Source organism: Cryptomeria japonica, chromosome 11 (assembly GCF_030272615.1).
Source record: "Cryptomeria japonica chromosome 11, Sugi_1.0, whole genome shotgun sequence".
NCBI classification, from domain to species: domain Eukaryota; kingdom Viridiplantae; phylum Streptophyta; class Pinopsida; order Cupressales; family Cupressaceae; genus Cryptomeria; species Cryptomeria japonica.
The window spans coordinates 726,764,577-726,782,582 of record NC_081415.1 but is presented as its reverse complement, the minus strand read 5'-3'; the positions used below and the strand labels follow the sequence as shown (position 1 = coordinate 726,782,582).

The window sequence follows — 18,006 nt, the reverse complement described above, 5'->3', positions numbered from 1 at the left end:
AATGTATTTGATACTCAACTGACAACAAATTTGAAATCTTCTCACTTGTCAATATACCATTGCTTTGATCTATGTCTTCTACCTATGAATCTTCTTGATCCCCATCACTGCTACTATTGTTACCAAGTTGCAAATCACTTTCAGCTGCATTACTAGCATCATCAAACTGTGACAACTCAATGGTCTGATCACAAGATAAAGAATCACTGTCATAGGAGATTGAATCTCCAACAACCTTATCTAAAAAAGGGTCACAATCTTCCATAGAAAGAAAAAAATTTGTGTTCATCCTGATCTACACTTGGGTCTTCATGTTTACAGTTCACACTTGCACATTGGTCTTCTATGGGCTGATTACACTCCTCATTTTTCTTCTCTTCAGCATTGCATTGAGTGTTATCATTGAGACGATTATTGATATCATATATTGATTGGTGTACTTCTTGAGAATAAGCACAAATTACATAATTGGCATTAGCATCCATGCTGCACCTTGCTCCATCTTCAACCCTTGTGCTCATGATTACACTTGTCTCCATCTGAGGCTAAAATTACTTGGTTACATACAACCATATTGGTATTTGTAACTTTGTTACACTTGTCACCATCACTGAGACTTGTGGGAAACCAATATCTTATGTATTCATGTCTCATGATGTCCATGGAGTTATAGGCCATCTGCATATCCACTATTTTGAAATCCTCCAGTAGTGCACTAGAACCTTCTTCAAAAGCTTCAAAATACATACTAATGCAAGGTGGTGTATCGGGCCTAAAACCCTCAAAGATTTGCCACAATGCCATGGTAAACCTGTGGTTGAAAGGAATTTTGGTCTCCTTATCTTGCCTCCTAATCTTAGATAGTTTTATGACAAGGTCAATAGGGTCTCTTGTAAACTCTTTTTTGTATGCACCCACTAATTTATCCCAATGAGCAAAGGATTTTTTGCGAAAACTTAGATACCAATCCTTAGCTCTTGCATGAAGAGACCTATAGAGTGAAAAATATTTCCCTCATCACCTTTAGTGGCAATTGTGACATGTGGTTCCTCCCCCATGATGCTTGGAGGACAGGTTTGCCAGCTTGTCCTTTTTGCCACCGAAGAAGTCCATGTCAGCTTCCCCAGAGGCGTTACCAACTCTGTCGATCTAACAAATTCAAAGGACGAAGACGTGGCACAGAGATGTTTGCGCGGCATGCTACTATCCTGCCAACCTTCCATCCATCAGGTGGTCCTTGGGATGTTACGACTCGCGCTAGGAAGGAACCATAATGCCTCCGTGCACGGTCACCAATATTTAGGCTCGTCCCTTAGCCTATACCCTGGGTTTCAGGACATTTACAAGAGATCTTTTTGGTAGATTGAAGACTTTTTCTTGGAAATTGAAGCTCTTGGAGAAACCTCCACCATTGTTGCATAATTATCAAGCTACCAAGTTTTTCAAGCATTCCAACACTTGCCAAGTACTAGGGGAGTAATCTAACTCTATCTTGCACTTCCAATATCTTGTTTATTTTCCAATTAACAAATAGCATAGCATTGTCTTTGTATTCATCTTTACATTCTTCTTTATCAACTTCTTCATCATCTTCCTTTCCTGTGGCTTTTTGGGTTGTCTGTGGAGGTGGAAACATCAAAATGGGGGTCTAACTTAGGCAAGCTCCAAAACACAACCCCCAATATTTTCTGTCTTGCATGTGTGTAGGCACAACTTCACGAAGAGGAGATTATATTGTGGGAGGCTACACAGCATGGATAGGTTGTGATATTTTCTTATCCTTTAGCATTTTCCTTATTTTGTTTTGTAATTCGTGTTTTTCACAATTTCCAATATTTTTTATTTGTTTTATAAGTTCTGTCACCATATCTTGGACTTTCTGCTTGGAATTTGTGCTCCGTCGGTACAAGACGACAATGTGCCACGCTGATGTCCCAGCTCCGCATGCTCGTCCTGAGGATAGAGGCTCTGTAAAGCCATCCAGAGATTCTTCTCGGGTGTCTAATGCTCCTTGTATAAATTTGTTATCCCCTGGCTCATCTTAGCACCAGTTCGCAGAGGTAATCGGAAGGACAATTTTTCCTTGAGGTGTCGAATTCCCTCCATTACATTTTGGTGAACCCAACGTGAAGGGGGATTCGTGCGTGTTTTCTTTTTCTAGTATAGATTAGTTCCTTTATTTAATTTCCTTTTCTAGTTTAGTATAGTTGTTTTACTTTTTCATCACACTCATTTAAAAACTTTTTAAAAAAGGAAAAAAAAAGAACAAAAAAAAAACCAAAAAATAGCAAACATCTTTTTCCCTTTCACACTTTTATCTTAAACACATCAAAACAAAACAGTCTTATATATTTTTCCAAAGACTTGCATAGGTGTCCCTATTTTGTGATTTGGTTGTCGATCAACTTATGAGCTTTACAACCTAGACTATGATAGGAGCCATAGTCAAGAGGTCATCCAGGAGGAGCTTCCCTCCTGATCACTACAGTCCTCCTCTACTCGGTGCCATGCAGGGTGAACAATCCTCTGATCCCAATGAGTTCTTGACCTCTCACAGTCTAAAATCTATTCTAACTAGGGGGCCTTCTCCTTCCAATTCGCAACCTAACTCTCCTAGAATTTCTACCCTGTCTTACCCTCCTGCTATCGATCATGATTCTATTGTCTCTATCGATTTTGAGCAGATCAATTCTTTAGAGCAGAATCTGAGATATTTTGAGGGATTCCTGAACCAAGAGAATGTTCGCCTCCAGGTCAGGAATGTCGTCGACATGTTGAGAGACATGTTGATATCCGACAAGAGAGGCCTGGAGATGTTGAGAGCCCTATCCATGATTGTTAAAAGCCATGTGCCCCTAGCTGGGGTACCCCCTATGGACACCCAATTTGATCAATTTAGGTCCCAGGTTGGTGTTAGCATCCCAAAGTTGGGAGCCCGCATGGTGGATTCTACCATCCCATGTATTAGTGCCTCCTTTGTTCCTTTAGGTTACACGGGTATGGCCAGTGACTTGATTGCTATTTCAGTTATTGCCTATATTACAGTTGTCTCTGCTAGTACCATGTCAGTCAGAATGTTGTCTAACAGGGGAGGTGGTGCAGCTCCACCACCTCCTCCTCCACCCATGCACCCAATTCCAAATACCATACTGTAGAACATGGGCCAGCTTCAGTTGCAACTCACTTCTCTAGCTTTTTCTTCAGGCCAATCATCTGTACTTGCATACTATAGGAAGAGCCCTTTAGGCATCACTATCCTGAATACCATCATTCCAATAGTCGCCGAATCATTGAAGTTTGATAGGTTTAGTGGAGATGGTGACCCAAACACTCACATTGATTCATTTAAGACCATGTGCAGTGACTATCACAATCTGGACTGTGTTCTCCTTAAGTTGTTTACTCATTCCCTCGAAGGGACTGCATTGGAATGGTATGATTCTCTGCCTGACCACTCCATCTGCACCTTTGACCAGTTGATGGATCTCTTTCTCAAGAGATTTCAGGATAACATAGGCAGTAAGGTTACTATACCTGACCTTGTTCATTGTAAGAAGAAACCAAATGAGAAGGTGACGGATTTTATCTCATAATATCAGGCGATCTCAACTAAGATCCCCTTCGCCCTACCGGATAATGACTTACAACATATGTTCATAGGAAACCTACAATAGACATTGAGGGAAACATTGTCTCTGAATCGTTATCAAAAATTTGCCAGCATGTTTTCTTCCCTGACCGATTACCAGCACATCGTGACGTAGTTCAGAGACTCTTCTTCGAACCCTCGTGGTGGGTCTTTTCCTAGAACGTCCTCAGATGGGTCTCAGAGGAATAAAGTCATGGCTAACTGAGCAGCTACTCCTCTGATAGTTGCCTCTCAATCTTCACCAAACCGAGTCTTCACAAAATTGAATGACTTATTTAAGCATCATGTAGCGGTTGTTGCGAGACAATTGGATCACCCTACCTGAGCCTAAAACTTTGTCAGATAGCTGGTTCGATGGGTCAAAGTATTGTCACTACCATCGTGTGCTTGGTCATGAAATTGAGAGATGTTATCATCCTAGATACATTATTCAAGACCACATCGGTAGTGGGGATATCAAAGTTGATGCAAGGAAACATAAGTCAAACAAGTCTGTAGATAAAACCAATAGTGACTTGTAGATCTATACCAACCCATTTTCTCCGCACTTGACAAATGTGATTTCTATATCTGATCTGGCCTTGGATGGTGATCCATATGTCAATATGATGACCATCACATCTATCATCTCCCCCCTACCTAGAAGGGGAAGGTGTCTAACATTCACATCTCATTCACACCACTTGATGCCCCATATTGTGGAGAGCCTACTCCTATCTATATCCCTACTCGATTGAATGGTCAAATTGTCACAGGTGTGATGGTTGACCCCTCTAATAGAGTCGATGTCATCATAGAGAAGACACTCTTCATGAATGGATGGCATAGGATAGTGTATGACGAGTGCCACACTACCTTATGGACCCACCATGGATTCTTTGTCAGCCCATTGGGTAGCATCACCTTGATGGTTATGGTAGGTCCCAAGGTGGTGTCCTTAGTTTTTACTATCATCCCTGAGTCTGATCTCTTCCGAGTCAGACTCAGGATCCCATGGTTGATCGCCATGGAGGCGGTTCCTTCCATGCCTCACGAGGGCACAGTGCATATTATCCAAGACACTGACTATCAACCGTTTATTTCTCGTAGGGAATTCTCTGTGGATCACTTCTGGCCTACCTCAATTGGGCCCATGCTTCCCCGCAATGACCTTTTATACCATATGCATTACAAATACAAGACAGGGGAGTTGGCTTCTACGTTGATGCAGCCTACAGTACCTTTGTTGCCTCCTGCATCAATTTTTGCACCCGAGATCCCAGTCTTGGAATGGGTTATGCCAAATGTCCCTTCATCACAGGGGTCCGGGGCTAAACCAGCTCCTGCACTGAGCCCTGCTCATCTGCCTAGGACCATGTAGACCCCAGTGGTGTCCTTTGTTCCTACGATGACACCTAGTGTAGCCAAAGGAAAGGCACCTTCACTGCCGAAGTCCATAGCCCACCCACCCTTTGAGCTTCCCATCATGGTCAATATCCCCAGGCCATCTCGCTATGTGAAGGGGAAGCGCTCATCTTAGATTCTTTCCTCTCTGCTTGCATCTACATCACAAGCCACATCAGTGCCTCCTATTCATCCACCCACTCCTCAAGGGAAGTGAGGCTGGGTGCCCGTCACTATGAATGTGGTGCCCATTCAGGATGTACCTCCTATTTCATCGGTTAGACCTCCTCCTGTCCTTGAGCTAATCCCGAAAGCCTCTCCTATAGATCATGATTCTCTTGATCCATCTCATACTATGATTAGTGGTCCCCACCTCTGTCAAAACCAGCATGCGCACGAGCATAAACACTTCTAACATGCCCAAGCTTGAGCGCATGATGCTACCTTATAGTTTGCTAGTGCATCCTCCAACGCTGTTATCTTGGAGCCTATTCCTTCGGTGGCTCCCACTTTGGCATTAGTTTCGATTTCAATTCCCACTTATCCAAGGACCTTTGATGACCCTCCCCCTAAGCGGGTGCAGGTCTTCATCACTCAATCCTTTGAGCCCACACTTATCAGTTCTCTGCTAGACACTCCTCCCTTGTCCGTTCCTTTGGATATGCCACACACGCAAGTCATCTCCAGCGCAACTTCCGCTACTCCACCTGTTCTGCCACCACTCCAACATCTAAGTTTTCCTAGGGTACTTCATCCCACTATTGTTGATAGGAGGCCTGACACTCCTATCCCATGTAAATGCAAGTTTGAGCAGGGCCTTGTTTTGGAGTTTCAATGATGTAAGTATTCATGGGTATATTCTTCATTCCTTCCTTTGCCTATCTCTATTTGCATGATCGAGAAGGCCCCACCTTCTCCCGAGTTCATCACTGCCCCTCTTCCCGGGGCTGATAGTCTTGTCCTTGTTCCATCTTCTCCAAGTGAGTCACTTGCTTCCTCCTTGGAGGCCTACATGTTCGGCTCCTTGGAGGACATTTCAGCCTTGTCTATGATCTTCACATGATTGTTGACCCTCACCTCCTACGAGCTTGTAGATGAAGATGTTGTTGTTGCTTCATCTCTTGCTCTCGCTGCTGGTGAGGCACCTAGTGAGGTCCTTGTAATAGTCCCTCTTTGAGCTCGCCCCACCTCTCCCTATGACCTATACTAGGAGGACGAGGCTCTTCTTGAGGATGATGATCTCCTGTAATACTATTGTCTCCTAAGGGCTGACTGTTAGGAATTTAAATTTTAATCTCCATCTGCTTGCATGTGTGTGTGGTTGTGTTCCCCTGTGCTTTCTTTATCTGTTTGTTCCCTCCCGGAGGACCCAGGTCACTCCATAGGTACTTGGCTATGGGAGGTTGACTATTTTTTAATCCGTTGTGCTCTCCTGTAGGACCCGAGTTACTTCGTAGGTGCTCAGATACAAGAGATTTTCTATCGTACACATTCCTCTATTTGTCTACCTCTTTCTTCTATTTGTTGTATATTACTTTTCAACATTCGAGGATGATGCAAAGCATTGGGGGCATTCTTTGCTTTCTTCCATGTTGACTTGAACTTCTATTTTATCTTTGTATTCTTGTGCTCTTCTTCATATCTGATCAATTTGGTACTATGAGGATACACCCATCTCACAGTGATACTCTATGTCTTTTTGACACTGCTCCAGGTTTTGATGCCAACCTATCGGATCCACATGTCCTCTTGCATTGCATCTTTTGATGTTGTGGACATCTATGTGTCACTATCTCTTGGTGGTATTCCATGGAAACATATCGCTATGTTGACGTGCCACAACTCTTCTTCTCCTTAGAATGACATGCCTTCCATCCATATCATTCTAAAGGGGGGCCATCATATTATCATTTCTGCATTTGTGCCTTTATTTTTATGCCTTTTCATGCATTTTCTTCATCATGTCCACCTATTTGGGGGCCAAACCACTTGATCGTTTCTTTCCAAGATCGCATAGGTGGGGGCCAAACCACTTGATCTTGATCTATTCCAAAGATTGCCTACATGGGGGCTAAACTATCTTTCCAATCTGCATCATCTTTCTTACCTTGGTAGAGGTCAATCTACTATGTTTTAATTCCAATTTCCCTATCACATGGAAATCTAGCATGTCGCTACCAATGCTAGCTAACTTATCTACCCTATTGCATGGTGATCCAGTGCCTCACTACCCATGTGGGTATATCATTTCTCCCTATCATATGGTTATCCATTTCGGCATTCTAATCTATCCTATCATATGGTTATCCATATCGGCATTCCAATTTGCCCTATCATATGGTTATCCATATCAACATCCCAATTTTCCCTATCGTATGGTCACCCATACCCGCTTATCATGCCCTATCATATGGCTCTCAACATGGTGTATCATGCTAACCATATCTATTGGCATATGTGCAGAGTATGTTGACATGATGATATTGTGTTGTCATTGATGTCAATATGCTCAAGAATGAATTGGTAATATGCTGAAGAGTGAACCAGTTTATTGAAGTTTAACAACTGGCAAAGTGAACCAGTATATGTGAAACAGTGAACTGGTATGTTTGTTCAAGTGAACCGGTATATGGAATGTTTTCTATCAAGGTTTAATATGGTATGACTACCGGTTGGTAGTCTCAGCTTCAGGGTTTCCGGTTGAAGTGTTTCGAGCTTGTGTGATTCAACTGATGGCATTATGTGATGAGTTAGCAGTATAATGGAGATAAGATCATGTTGCCACGTCAGCCTCGTGTACATGAAGGATCTTTCATGAAGGAGATTGATCCTATCTACCAGAGGAATGTGAGAAGTCTCTACAAACGGTGGAGAATGCGTGATGGGTTATCGCCTCCAAGAAGCAGTGAAGAATGAACGATGGAGAATGTCTTGAGATCTGTTCAAGACCGTTGTATTCAAAGGCAAAGTGTTCAATGGTCAGGATTGAACCAACTGAATTTCTCAACCTAAATGTTTAGGGTTTAGGGTTTGTGTTACCGACCTATTTGTTTCCTATAAGGTTGATGTTGTGTTTCATGTTGAAGTTGTTGGCAAATGTTGTGTGTGTATCTAGGTGCAAAGATACGTGATTCTTGCCAGACCAGATAAGAGGGTTGATACCTATAGAGTGTGTATGCAGAGGAAAGGAACTAAAGCGGATCTGCATTGGCATTGAGTGCTATTACTAGATCATTGTAATACCTGTTGATCTCTAACAACTTCAATAGTTGGAAAATCCCTTAACAGGGTAGCTTCAACCAGCTTGTTGTAAATCCTTTAACAGGGTGACTCAAAGCCATTGGGTTCATGAAATCCTCTAACAAGGTAACCTCTAACGGGGTTTAACCCTTAATTGGGTATTCTAGCCATCCCTTAACCAGGTGATCCCTAATAGGATCAGTTCCTAATAGAATCTGTTGTAACAGTCTTTAACTAGACTAGGCTTCTAACAGAGTGGACTTCTAAAGAGTTCAAAAACAGCTTGTGGGTATTCATCCCCACCATGGTTTTCCTAGTTGGGTTTCCATGTGAAAAATATGTGTGTCATATGTGATGTCTTTTTCATGTGATGCTTTGTTGTTTTCTGTCAAGCAGTGAATCATGTTGATCTAGCATGTTATTATATTTCTGATGATAGATTACCTATTTATGCACAAGGATAATGTGGGAATGAGGGTGTAGGTTGTGTGGAAAGATAAGTGTTTCCAATTTATATCTTTCCAAATCTCTTTGTGCTTAACCGGTAGTAATCTGATTTATGACCGATGTTAGTGATTGCTAGTCAAGTTCATTGTTTGCAGTCACACCAGTTCAGGAAAAGTTTTTGTACCTGTACTGATTCACCCCCCCCCCTCAGTACCGGTTTGGTACTCACTGTTCATCATTGTGTTATCAATTGGTATCAGAGCGTCCTCCAGGTCCTCTATGTTGGAAGCTTAACCGCTTGAGGGAAAGATCCTATTGTAATGATAAAGAGGGAAGGTCAAAAGTTCAATAGAGATAATTTCAAAATATGGAAGGACGGAATGAAGATATACATCAGAAGCATGGGTGCTGAACACTGGAGCTATGTTGAGAATGCTTATGTTATTCCTACTGGTACTCTCACCGATGATCAAAAGAGAGAGATCCAGAAGAATGGGCAAGTCATGGAAGCCCTAATCAGCAGCTTATCTGACATTGAGTTTATTGATGTCCGGGATAAAGAAAATCCCAAGGAAGTATGGGATACTCTTGAGAATATCTATGGCGGTGATAAGCATGTAAAACAAGCTAAGGAAGAAAGCCTTAGGGGAAAGTTTGAAGACATGTAGATGGTTGAAGGAGAGACAATTCAACAATATGGAATAAGAATCAAAACCGTTGTTGGAGATATCAAGAGTGCAGGTGGTAAAATGGAAGATTCCACTATTGTTAGCAAATTTTTGAGATCCTTATTACCGGTCTATGCAATAAGGGTTGCTTCTATTCAGGAGTTGAGGTCAATAGACAAGACTAGGGTATCCCTAGATTCCATCATTGCAAAGTTGATAACCTATGAGCTAAATAGTTTTGATGGTAGTGTTCAGAAGACTGAATCAGCCTTTAGAGCATCTACTACACCATCTAGAAAAGGAAAAGAAGCTAGCACCAATGGTGAACCAAGATAGAGCAAAGAAATGGATGATGAGGAGATCTTGATGGAATTTGAAGCTCTTCTTGCCAAGAGACTTCCCAAGGGAACTGGTAAATACAGAGGTAAGCTCCCTTTGAAATGCTTTTCTTGTAACCAGATAGGACACATTGTTGTAAACTGTCCTAATGGTGATAACAAGGACAAACCGGAAAGGTTCAAGAAATTCAAAGGAGGAAACCAGAGAAACTGTTTTGTGGCAGTTGATGAAGGTGTCACTAATGAGGAATCATAAAATGAAGAAAATGAAGATATTGTGTTTGTTGCAGTCAAGGAAGATGTGTCAAACAAGAAGGCTCTTGTCTCCCGCTTTGATAATTCCAATGAGTGGAGTATTAACAGTGGCTGTTCTCACCATATGACTGGTGACCGGAGCAAGTTTTTATCTCTGGAAGAGTATGATGGTGGTGTGGTTCTTTTTGGTAATGATGCACCATGTATGGTCAAAGGCAGAGGGTCCATCTCTCTGAATGGAAAGAGCAGTGCTGACAATGTGTATTGGGTGGAAGGTCTCAGACACAACCTATTGAGTGTTGCCCAGCTGAATGATAGTGGACTCACTCTGGAATTCCAAAATGGAGTGTGCAAAATCAAAGGAAAGAATGGTGAACTAATGGCCACCGGTATGTAGACCAAAGGTAACCTATTTCAGCTAAATGCAAATATAAGTACATGTCTTATGGCTAAGTTTGATGATAGCTGGATATGGCATAGGAGACTTTGCCATGCAAACTTTGATAACATTGTGAAGGCCAGTAAGATCAAGGCAATTAGAGGACTGTCGATGTTGAGCAAACCGGAAAATCCTCTGTGCAGAGAGTGTCAACTAGGGAAAATGTCTTCCTCAACCTTCAAAGGTAAATCTTTCACTGTAGACAATTTACTTGATTTTTTGCATACTGATTTGTGTGGTCCTATGAAAACTAGGAGTGTGCAGGAAGATAGGTATTTTATGATTCTTACACATGATTGCTCAAGAATGATATGGGTCACATTCTTGAAGGATAAGTTTGAAGCCTTTGGAAAGTTCAAAGCTTTCAGAGCACTGGTAGAAAAGGAAAGTGGTAGAAGAATCAAATGCCTAAGAACTGATCAAGGAGGGGAATTCACTTCTGGTGAATTCAACAAATATTGTGAAGAGAATGGCATCAAGAGGGAATTGTCTGCCCCCCGGACACCACAACAGAATGGCTTAGCACAAAGAAACAACCGGACTATGGTTGAAGCGGCTAGAACTATGTTGATCCAAGGAAAGGTTGCTCACACCTTTTGGAGAGAAGCGGTGAGCACTGCAGGCTACACAATGAACTGGGTACTCATCAAGAAAGGAAAGGATAAGACTCCTTATGAGTACTAGACTGGAAAGACACCAGTGGTAAGCTACTTCAGAGTATTTGGAAGTAAATGTTATATCAAGAGGAGTAAACATCAGAGAAAGTTTGATGCCAAATGTGACAAGGGAATATTCCTGGGGTATTCCACAAAGAGCAGAGCTATCAAATGTTTCAACAATAGGACTCAAAGAATTGTTGAAAGCATCAATGTTAGAGTTGATGAAACCTCTAAGAAATCTGAGGAAAGTGGCAGTGAGCATGTAGGAGATGAACCAGTAGTAACCTTCTGGGAATCGGTTGCAAATCTGCCTAGTACCAGTAACTGTGCTCCTACACTGGTGGATGCTAATGCTAATGAAGATGAGGATGAAGAAGAAAAGCAAGAGGAATCTGTTAAGAATATACCTAGGTATGTCAAACTCAATCATGATCCAAAGCAGATCATAGGAGACAAAGATGCATAAATTCTTACAAGAAGAAAGGTTAGAGAAAGCTCATGTATGATCTATGAATTTGAGCCTAAATCATTCAAAGAGGCACATAAAGATGAAGACTGGATCAAGGCAATGGAAGAAGAACTTGACTAGATAGAGAAGAATGGTACATGGTCTTTGGTACCCAGACCGGAGCATAAAAATGTCATTGGAACCAAATGGGTCTTCAGAAATAAGTTGAATGAGGATGGCATAGTGGTAAGGAACAAAGCCAGACTAGTGTGTAAAGGATATGCCCAAGAAGAAGGGGAAGACTATGGAGAAACCTTTGCTCCAATAGCAAGATTGGAAGGAGTTTGTATTCTTCTTGCATATGCAACTTTTAAAGGATTCAAGGTATACCAAATGGATGTAAAATTTGCATTCTTAAATAAAAACTTGAAGAGGAGGTATATATAGAGAAACTAGATGGGTTTTCCCTATTAGAAGATAGTGACATGGTGTGCAGGCTACATAAAGCCTTTTATGGACTGAAGCAGGCACCTAGAGCATAGTATGAATGCTTGCACTCCCATCTTGTGAAGATTAAATTTGAAAGAACAAGTGAAGATAGCAATATCTACCTTAAATCAGAAGGAGATCAGATTCTGATCTATGAAGTATTTGTTGATGACATAATCTTTGGTGGAGATGACAAGATGAGTCATGACTTTGTAGATAAGTTGAAAAAGGAGTTTGAGATGTCACTCATAGGGGAGATTAAGTTCTTCATTGGACTACAGATTCAGCAAATGAAGGATGGAATCTTTATTACTCATTCCAAGTATGTCAAAGAGGTGTTGAAGACCTTTGGCATGGAAGACAACAAACCGGTTGGTACACCAATGGTGATCGGTTGTAAACTATCAAAAGAGGATGACTCAACATTGGTAAATGAGAAGGAATACTGATCAATGATTGGTAAGTTGCATTATGTAGTGCATAGCAGACCGGACATTGCACGTGCAGTGGGTATTACTGCTCGGTTTTAGAAAAGTCCAAGAGAATCTCACCTGGTAGCAGTCAAGCAGATTCTTAGATATCTGAAGGGAACTATTGACTATGAATTATGGTATACATACAATGATGATTTCAATCTGAAAGTGTTCACAGATGCTGATTAGGCTGGTAATGTGGATGACCAGAAGAGCACAACCGATGGTGCATTCTTTCTCAGTGGTAGACTGGTCTCATGGATGAGTAAAAAGCAGAGTTGTATCTCTCAGTCTACATTAGAAGCAGAGTATGTTGTAGCTTTTATGAACTGCACCTAGACTATTTGGATGAAGCTTGTATTGAATGGCTTCAAAGTTCCTGTATCTGAACCGGTAAGTATATTTTTTGACAATACAAGTGCAATTAACATCTCCAAGAATCCGGTTTTGCATGCTAGAACTAAGCACTTTGAACTCAAGTATCATTTCTTGAGGGAAAAGGTTCAGAACAAAGAGGTGGTATTGGAACATGTTTCTAGTAAGGAGCAGTTAGCAGACATATTCACCAAGCCTCTACCAAAGGCTACATTTACCTATTTGAGAGGTGAATTAGGGGTACTGCCCCTTCAAGAGGTAAACTAAAGTTTTGTGCTCCACATCAGTCAGATCTCACTTTGCTATATCTTTTCAGGATTGATGTGTTGAAGAATGCTACTCCTCAGGGGGAGTAGCATAGTGGAACAGGGAAACTCGTACCTCCACTTTGGCATTGTTGTCAAAGGGGGAGAAGATGTGAAGCGAAGAAGATATCTACAGTATTAAGGAGAAGATGTGATGCAAAAAGAGAGATGTCTTTGTGTATTGCCATCAATACCAAAGGGGGAGTTTGTTGGCATATGTACAGAGTATGTTGACATGATGATATTGTGTTGTCATTGATGTCAATATGCTGAAGAATGAACCGGTAATATGCTGAAGAGTGAATTGGTTTATTGAAGTTTAACAACTGGCAAAGTGAATCGGTATGCTATTGAGAACCGGTATATGTGAAACAGTGAATTGGTATGTTTGTTCAAGTGAACCGGTATATGGAATGTTTTCTATCAAGGTTTAATATGGAATGACTACCAGTTGGTAGTCTCAGCTTCAGGGTTTCCGGTTGAAGTGTTTCGAGCCTATGTGATTCAACCGATGGCATTGTGTGATGAGTTAGCAGTATAATGGAGATTAGATCATGTTGCCACATCAGCCTCGTGCACGTGAAGGATCTTGCATGAAGGAGATTGATCCTATCTACCCCAAGAATGTGCAAAGTCTCTGCAAATGGTGGAGAACGCGTGATGGGTTATCGCCTCCAAGAAGTAGTGAAGAATGAACGATGGAGAATATCTTGAGATCTGTTCAAGACCGTTGTATTCAAAGGCAAAGTGTTCAATGGTCAGGATTGAACCAACTGAATTGCTCAACCTAAATGTTTAGGGTTTAGGGTTTGTGTTATCGACCTATCTAGTTCCTATAAGGCTGATGTTGTGTTTCATGTTGAAGTTTTTGGAAAATGTTGTGTGTGTATCTAAGTGCAAAGATATGTGATTCTTGCCAGACTAGATAAGAGGGTTGATACCTACAGAGTGTGTATGCAGAAGAAAGGAACTAAAGCGGATCTACATTGGCATTGAGTGCTATTACCAGATCATTGTAATACCTGTTGATCTCTAACCACTTCAACAATTGGAAAATCCCTTAACAGGGTAGCTTTAACTAGCTTACTGTAAATCCTTTAATAGGGTGACTCAAAGCCATTGGATTCATGAAATCCTCTAACAAGGTTTAACCCTTAACTAGGTATTCTAGCCATCCCTTAACCGAGTGATCCCTAACATGATCAGTTCCAAATAGAACCTGTTGTAATAGTCTTTAACCACACTAGGCTTCTAATAGAGTGGACTTCTAAAGAGTTCAAAAATAGCTTGTGGGTATTCATCCCCACCGTGGTTTTCCTAGTTGGGTTTCCATGTACAAAAATATGTGTGTCATATGTGATGTCTTTTTCATGTGATGCTTTGTTGTTTTATGTCAAGCAGTGAATCATGTTAATCTAGCATGTTATTATATTTCTGATGATAGATTACCTGTTTATGCACAAGGATAATGTGGGAATGAGGGTGTAGGTTGTGTGGAAAGATAAGTGTTTTTGGTTTATATCTTTCACAATCTCTTTGTGCTTAATCGGTAGTAATCTGATTTATGACCGGTGTTAGTGATTGCCAGTCAAGTTCATTGTTTGCAGTCAAACTAGTTCAGGAAAAGTTTTTGTACCTGTATTGATTCACCCCCCTCTCAGTACTAGTTTGGTACTCACTGTTCACCATTGTGTTATCAATACCAGCATATCTTGTACCAATGGCGGCCACCCTATCTTGTATCTTTTCGTCATTAGGGACTTTCCTCTACGGAGAGGCTTGTTCTTGTTGCGCTTTGTTCCAACTTCTTTATCATATCTTATCATCCATCAGGATATACTACAGCTAGCATGTTGTCGATGTTCCAAGTATCGATTTCTATTCCAAATTTCTAGCATCCTATCATCGGGGGCAACTTCGTCTGATCAACAAGCATCTACTTCGCTATCGCGATATTTTCTCCTCTTCAGCTTTTCTACCTTTCCTACTTTACCTTTGCATCTCTTAATGGGGACATGCTTGCATCACCTTTAGTGGAAATTGCGACATGTGGCACCTCCCCCATGCTACTTGTAGGACAGGTTCACCAACTTGTCCTTTTGTGCACCAAAGAAGTCCATGTCAGCTTCCTCGAAGGCATTACCAAACTTAGTTGATGTGATAGATTCGTAGGATGCAGACATGACATAGAGATGTCTGCATGGTGTGCTATTGTTCCGCCAACCTACCAGCCAGTAGGTGGTCATTGGGAGATTAGGAGCCATGCTAAGAAGGAATTGTAATGGCTCCCTATGCAGACACTGACATTTAGGCTCATCCCTTAGCCTATATCCTACATTTTGGGACATTTCCAGGGGATCTTTTTTGGTAGATTGGAGACTTACTATTGTAAATTGAAGCTCTTGGAGACACCTCCACCATTGTTGTAGTATCATCAAGCTACCAAGTTTACCAAGCATTCCAACACTTGCCAAGCACTAGGGGAGTAATCTAACTCTATCTTGCACTTCCAATATCTCATTTATTTTCCAATGAACAAATAGCATAGCATTGTCTTTGTATTCGTCTTTACATTATTCTTTATTAGCTTCTTCATCATCTTCCTTTCCCATGGCTTTTTGGGTTGTCCGTGGAGGTGGAAACACCAAAACGGGGTTCTAACTTAGGCAAGCTCCAAAACACAACCCCCAACATTTTCTCTCTTGCATGTGTGTAGGCACAACTTTGCAAAGAGGAGACTATCTTATGGGAGGCTTCACAGTGTGGACCAGTTATGAGATTTTCTTATCCTATAGCATTTTCCTTATTATGTTTCGTAATTTGTGTTTTTCATAATTTCCAATATTGTTTAGCTGTTTTATAAGTTCTGTTAGCGCATCTAGGACTTTTTGCTTGGACTTTGTGCTCCATACGTACAAGATGACAATGTGTCGCGCTAGTGTCCTAGCTCTATGTGCTCGTCCTGAGGACAAAGGCTCTACAGTGTCGTCTAGAGATGCTTCTCGGGTGTCTGATGCTCCTTGTATAAATTTGATATCCCCTAGCTCATCTTAGCGCCAATTCATAAAGTTAATCAAAAGGATAATTTGTCCTTGAGGATTCGTCATCCTTGAGGTGACAAATTCCCTCCATTACAAGACCTAACAAAAAATCTCATCCACATGTCTCCTCTCTAACCAAATGTTCCTTCATGAAACTATAAAACCTTTGGACATGTGCATCCCCTTCACATACGTTGAAACCATCAAATCTGGGCATTTCATTATAAATTTGAGCTGGCATACTTTGAACCTCATAATCTACTCATGATAAGTCCAAATGATCATTCAATGGATCAAAAGAATTAATAGGGGTTTCAACAACTTGAATGGGAGGCACACCATGGTTTAGACTCAAATGAGCTTATGGAGACACTAACCTCTTATTCATATCTGCAATATTTTTGTTAGACAATGTCTCCTCTCTTTGGCTTGACACATGTGTGCATATATTTGGATGCACGACATTTAGGAATCCCCATAATTGAGACCTATCCAAATCCTCAATCATTTTATCAATCTGGGCTAAGCCTTCTAACATCTTGACCATTCTATCATGGTTGTGCACATACATTTGCATATCTAGATTTACATAAGGTGCATAACCATAACCATAACCCAATGAAGCATTACTAGGATGAATTATAGGATGACTATACCCGAGGTTTGAATCATAGACAAATTAAGGATAACCCATGGGAAAAATGAACCCATTACAATCATCCATAACTAACAAATTCTAGAATACTAGACAAAATACTCTAAGTGTGATAGTAGTTACATTCAACATAGTAGGATCAACAATTGAGAACAAGAAAAAGTATGTGTACCTCTTCTCCTCTAGTTGATGCAACCTTTAATGGAGAAACCTTTTGAGATGCACACAAGCTTTTTGATTTCTTCCAACAGAGTCTTCAAACTTTGTGTGTCAAAAAAATGATGAAAATCACCAGTAACAACTCAAAATGATTGAGATATGAATCTTCTTTGGTTTGCAACAACTTTTCTTTCTAGTCCTTCATATGAAAGAGTCGCCACCTCCTTACAAAGGAACATTTTAAAGAATAGGGAGCCACTTGAGACATCTTAACATTCTAGGTCCTTCCTTCACCAGTAGAATCACTTGAATCTTCTTTACATATGTTTCTATGAAACTTCTTCGAGGCTGAGAAATTCTAACATCTTAAACAAACATTCAGATTCTTCACTTTGATGACTCTCCCAAATGGATTTGTGGCTTTTTTCCCTAGCAGAGCCACCAATCTGTTGGTTGCGGCTCGGATAGGGAAGCCTCTAGAATAATAACTCAATAATTTTTACTGGAGACTTTAAACATTTGTCCCCAGCAGAGTTGCCAATCTGTTGGTTGCGGCTCGGATGGGGAAGCCTCTAGAATAATAACTCAATAATTTTAATTGGAGACTTTAAACATTTGTCCCCAGCAAAGTCACCAATTGGTTGGTTCCCAAATCAATAAGGCCCTTTAGAGACTACCCCAAATAGATAACCCCATAATGATTGGGTGACTTGGGAAATGAAAAGATACCTTGCCTAGCATTTACCTACCTAACTCGATGTATTCGTGCTACCAATTTGTCAAAAATAATAATATTTTTTACAACCTTGAATTTTTTTCTCTTAGGGCTCTTTAGAGACTACCCCATGTAGAGAACCCGAGAATGGTTAGGTGACTTGGGAAATAAAAAGAGAGCTTTCCTATAATTTACCTAGCCACCTCCACATGTTCATGCTACCAATTTGTCAAAAATACTAAAAATTTTACAATTTACATTTTTTGCT

The 18,006-nt window shown here is 40.9% G+C and overlaps 1 protein-coding gene across 1 annotated transcript in view; it reads left to right on the top strand.

Annotated features, from left to right (window-relative positions):
• Positions 1-18,006, top strand: part of LOC131041223 (uncharacterized) — a 118,524-nt gene that overhangs the window by 88,337 nt on the left and 12,181 nt on the right. Inside the window, 1 exon segment of the mRNA XM_059214835.1 lies at positions 2,685-3,151. Within this exon segment, the coding sequence (XP_059070818.1) occupies positions 2,685-3,151 (467 nt within the window).